The sequence below is a fragment of the Triticum urartu genome, chromosome 6A (genome assembly GCF_056163025.1).
Source record: "Triticum urartu cultivar PI428250 chromosome 6A, HENAU_Tu73, whole genome shotgun sequence".
Taxonomy (NCBI): Eukaryota; Viridiplantae; Streptophyta; class Magnoliopsida; order Poales; family Poaceae; genus Triticum; species Triticum urartu.
Window position 1 is genome coordinate 210889485 of NC_141878.1, and position 5419 is coordinate 210894903.

Sequence of the window (5419 nt, forward strand, 5' to 3'; positions counted from 1 at the left end):
AGATGGGATCTCTCGAGTACAGAAGGTTGCAGTGGTGGAATTAGGTTTTCGTGGTGCTCCTGGATGTTTGGGGGGTACGTGGATATATATAGGAGGAAGAAGTATGTCGGAGCAACGGAGGGCCCACAAGGATGGAGGGTGCGCCCAAGGGGGTAGGCGCGCCCCACTGCCTCGTGCCTTCCTCCCTTGTTTCTTGACGGCCACTCCAAGTCTCTTGGATCACATTTGTTGAGAAAATTACGTTCCCGAAGGTTTCATTCCGTTTGGACTCTGTTTGATATTCCTTTTCGTCGAAACCCTAAAATAGGCAAAAAAACAACAATTTGGGCTGGGCCTCTGTTTAGTAGGTTAGTCCCAAAAATGATATAAAAGTGTAAAATAAAGCCCATTAACATCCAAAATAGATAATATAATAGCATGGAGCAATCAAAAATTATTGATACGTTGGAGACGTATCAACTGGCTCACCGACTACACCACCGCCATTGGCATCGCCGGCGGCAACCGCCGCCTCGCCATGCGCTACGCGCCTCTCATGCTCCAGTGTTCGGCCCGCACCTGGTTGAATAGTCTGCCGGAGGGCAGCATCAACGCGTGGGTCGACTTCAAGCAAGCCTTCGTGCACAACTTCACCGGCACGTACAAGCGACGCGGCCGCCCCAGTCAGCTCACCATGTGCGTGCAGGGACCGGCGGAGACCGGCCGCGAGTACCTCGCACGCTGGACCAAGCTCCGGAACAGCTGTGAGGGCATCCACGAAGTCCAAGCAATCCAATACTTCGTCAACGGGTGCCGGGATGGCACCCTCCTCAAGCACAAGCTCTTGCGCTCCGAGCCGGCCACCATGGCCGCGCTCATGGTGACGGCGGACAAGTACACCAACGCCGACTCCGCCATGAAGATCCAGGTGGCGCTGGACGAAGCCAGCAAAGCAAAGCCACCCACCGAAGCCGGCCGGCGAAGGCAGCCGGCAACAGCACAACCAGCAGAACAACAAGCGCAAGGCCAATAAACCAGCCCAGCGCTGCGACAACCGGCTTATCGCGGCCGCCGAGCAGGTGCCCGCGGCCGACCAGGCCGCCAAGCACCGACAGACCGGCAAGATGACGTGGCAACCTACCATGAGTTTCTAGGAGATGCTCGACGCTCCCTGCAAGCACCACAGTGGCGCAAGGCCATCCACGCACATGCTTCGGTAGTGTGCCATCACCAAGCGCATCATGAGGGGAGATGTCTTGCCTCCTCCGGCGCCGGCTCCAGGAGCAGGGCAGCCGCCTCCACCTCCACCGCCGCCCCTGGCCGGCGGTGTGATGCGCGACGACGCCTACCCAGCCCAGAACGCGACCTACGTCGTCTTCACCAGCCTCGGCGACGACAAGCGCAGCGAGCGCCTCCTTCGGCAAGAGGTGAACACCGTCATCCCGGCCATGGCAGAATACACGCACTGGTCGGAGCACCCAGTCACCTGGACTCAGGAGGAACACCCGGCCATCATGCCGAACCCGGGTGGTTACACCCTCGTCCTTGATCCCACCATCGTCACGCCTCGGCGCACGTGCATGTTTTCCCGGGTTCTCATCGACGGCGGCAGCAGCATCAACATCCTCTACCGCGACACCATGACCAAGCTCAGCCTCGAGGCCAAGGACCTGGAGCCGACCCGGACGGTCTTCCACGGCATCATTCCCGGCCTCTCCTGCTCCCTGATCAACTAGATCCGGCTCGACGTCCTGTTCGGCGACAGCAGCCACTTCTGACGCGAGCCGATCTGGTTCGAGGTGGTGGACGTGCCCAGCGCGTATCACGCGCTGCTGGGCCGGCCCGCGCTCGCCAAATTCATGCCTACCTGAAGATAAAGATGCCGGGTCCGAAGGACCTCATGACCATCATTGGCGACTACGGCAATTCCATAGAGTGCACCCGAGACAGCGCCAAGCTGGCCGAGTCGTTGGTCGTAGCCGAGGAGCGGTGCCAGCTCGACCGGATCGTCGCCTTGGCCCAAGAAGAGTTGGCCGGACCAGTCCCAGTCGAGGACCCGGCCGACGAGGCCTCATTCAAGCCCTCCAAGGAGACCAAGAAAGTGAAGCTAAACCCGGAGGACCCCAGCTGCAGCAAGTACGTTATCTTGGGTACCCGCGTCGACAGCAAATAGGAAGGCGAGCTCATCGACTTCCTCCGTGAGAATCGGGATATTTTCGCATGGACCCGAAAGGACATGCCGGGTATCTCAAGGAAGTACGGCAAGCACAAACTCCATGTCCGCAAGGACGCCAAGTCCGTCGTTCAACCCCTGCGACATTTTTCCGAAGAGAAGAGAAGGACCATCGGTGAAGATTTTGGCGACCGGCTTCATCATGGAAGTGTTTCACCTCGAGTGGCTGGCTAACCCAGTCCTCATCCTGGAATAGAACAAGACCTAGCACATGCGTATCGACTACACCAGCCTGAACAAGGCCTGCCCCAAAGACCCATTCGCCCTCCCGCGGATCGACCAAGTCATCGACTCCACTGCCGGGTGTGAGCTCCTGTCCTTCCTGGATGCTTACTCCGGCTATCATCAGATCAAGCTGGACCCGGCCGACGCCCTGAAGACGTCCTTCATCACGCCCATTGGGGCGTATTGCTACATCACCATGTCGTTCGGCTAGAAGAACACCGACGCCACCTTCCAGCGCTGCATGCAGAAGTGCCTGCTGCCGCAACTCGGCCGCAATATCCACGTCTACATGGATGCCATCGTGGTGAAGACCAAGAAGCACCTCATGCTCCTCGACGACTTGAAGGAGACCTTCGCCAACCAGCGCAAGTACAAGGTCAAGCTCAACCCGGAAAAGTGCATTTTCGGTGTCCTGGCCGGAAAGCTACTCGGCTTCCTCATCTCGGATCGCGGCATTGAGGCAAACCCGGAGAAAATCGAGGCCATCGAGCGCATGCGCAAGCTGGCTCGGCTGCGCGATGTCCAGAAATTCACCGACTGCTTGGCCTCGGTTAGCCAGTTTCTCAGCCGGCTGGGCGAGAGGGCCTTGCCCCTATATCAGCTGATGAAGAAGACAACGCCGTTCGAATGGAACGATCAGGCGGACGAGGCTTTCCGGGATCTCAAGCGCATGCTCTCCACCGCACCAGTCCTGGCCGCACCAGCCGAGAAGGAGTGCTGTTGCTCTATATCGTCGCGACCTCGCGGTCGGTAAGCACGGTGATGGTGGTCGAGCGACCAGAGAAGGACAAGGTCCAAGCATTCCAGCGTCCCGTCTACTACCTGAGCGAGGTGCTCTCCGCCTCGAGGCAGAACTACACGCACTACCAGAAGATGTGTTACGGTGTGTACTTCACTGCCAAGAAACTGAAGCAGTACTTACAAGAGCACTTCGTTACCGTGGTCAGCGCGGCCTCTCTCGGCGAAATCATCGGGTGCCGGGATGCCTCTGGCCGGGTCACCAAGTGGGCGCTCGCGCTAGCCGGCTACACCATCCTCTACGAGCCCCATACTACAATCAAGTCCCAAGCTTTGGCCGACTTCCTCGTCGACTGGACAGAGACCCGGTACATGCCGCCGCCACCGGACTCGACGCACTGGTGCATGCACTTCGACGGCTCGAAGAGGCAACTCGGCCTAGGGGCCGGCATCGTGCTGTCCTCCCCCAAGGGCAACCGGCTCAAGTATGCACTCCAAATCCACTTTGCCGCCTCCAACAACGTCGCCGAATATGAAGCCCTTGTGCACGGCCTCCGGCTTGCCCAGGAACTCGGCACCTGGCGCATCCTATGCTACGGCGACTCGGACCTGGTGGTGCAGCAGTGCTCCGGCGAGTGGGACGCCCACGACTCCAACATGGCAAGCTACCGTTTCCTCGTCCAGAAGCTGTCTGGATTCTTCGCGGGCTGTGAGTTCCTCCATGTCCCGCGCGCAGAGAATGAGGCGGCCGACACACTCGCCAAGATCGCCTCGTCTCGGCAGTCCATTCCACCCGGCGTCTCCCTCGAGCATCTGCACAAGCCGTCAGTCAAGCCGTCTCCGGACTCCGAGTCCATCCACGTCCCAGCCAACCTGACCCGGGGACTGCTCCGTCCGACCCGGCCGTGCCTCAACCCGGCCCGGGGGCTGCTCCACTCGACCCGGCCGCGCCTCAACCTGGCCCCGGGACTGTCGAACCCGGCTCGGGGACTGCCGAACCCGACCCGGGGGCTGCTGAACTCGGCTCGGGGGCTGCCGCCCCAGAACCTGAAATAGTGGCCGTCTTCGCCGTGGTGACGGCGCCATCATGGGCCCTGCCCATCTCAGAGTTCCTGGAGAATGGGGTCCTCCCCATGGACGAGACCGAAGCTCGGCAAGTGCAGCGCCGAGCGTCCCCCAACAGCATCATCAACAACGAGCTCGTCAAGCGCAGCTCCATCAACATATTCCAATGCTACATCGAGCAAGACAAGGGCATTGAGGTCCTCCTCGACATACACCAGGGCTAGTGCGGGCACCACGATGCCTCACGGTCCCTGGTGGCCAAGGCTTTCCGCCATGGTTTCTACTGGCCCACAACCCTCGCAGACGCAGAGTCGCTCGTCCTCAAGTGCGAGGGGTGCCAGCACTTCAGCAAGCATAGCCACCAGCAGGCGTCGGCACTCCGGACCATCCCGATCGCCTGGCCCTTCGCGGTCTGGGGACTCGACATGGTGGGGCCCTTCAAGACCGCTCGAGGCAGCATGACGCATTTGCTGGTGGCGGTGGACAAGTTCACCAAATGGATCGAAGCAAGGCCAATCAAGAAGCTGGATGGGCCAACGGCTAATCGATTCGTCAAGGACACCGCGGTGAGCTACGACATGCTGAACAACATCATCACGGACAACGACACCAACTTCGCCAAGGGCGTTCTCGTGTAGTACTGCTCCGTCTCCGGCATCCGCCTCGACCTAGCTTCCGTTGCACATCCACAGTCCAGCGGCCAGGTCGAGCGAGCCAACGGCCTCATCCTATCCGACATCAAGCCGCGACTCGTCGAACCGCTCATCCATTCGCCTGGCATCTCGCTTGAAGAGTTGCCGGCCGTCCTCTGGAGTCTCCGCACCACGCCAAACTGGCCGACCGGGTTCACCCCGTTCTTCCTCATCTACGGCGCAGAAACCGTCATCCCGACCGACGTCGAGTTTGACTCGCCGCGCATCACGATATACACAGAAGCCGAGGCCAAGGAAGCTCGCGAAGACGGCGTCGACCTACTCGAAGAAGCACGTCTCCTAGCGCTCAGCCGCTCAGCCATCCACCAGCAAGGTCTGAGGCACTACCACAACAAGAAGATCAAGCTCCTCGCTTTCCGGGAGGGAGACCTCATCCTCCGGCTCGTCCAAGAGTAGACCGGCCAACACAAGCTGTCCTCCCCATGGGAGGGCCCCTTCATCATCAGTAAGGCCTTGTGCGATCGCA

The 5419-nt window shown here is 60.1% G+C and overlaps 1 protein-coding gene across 1 annotated transcript; it reads left to right on the forward strand.

Annotated features, from left to right (window-relative positions):
- Positions 1-3199: 3199 nt before the first annotated feature.
- On the forward strand, positions 3200-4231 carry LOC147964787 (uncharacterized). Its single transcript, XM_087530158.1, has one exon. The coding sequence runs from the start codon at positions 3200-3202 to the stop codon at positions 4229-4231; it is 1032 nt and encodes a 343-aa protein (XP_087386284.1).
- The last annotated feature ends 1188 nt before the right edge of the window (positions 4232-5419 follow it).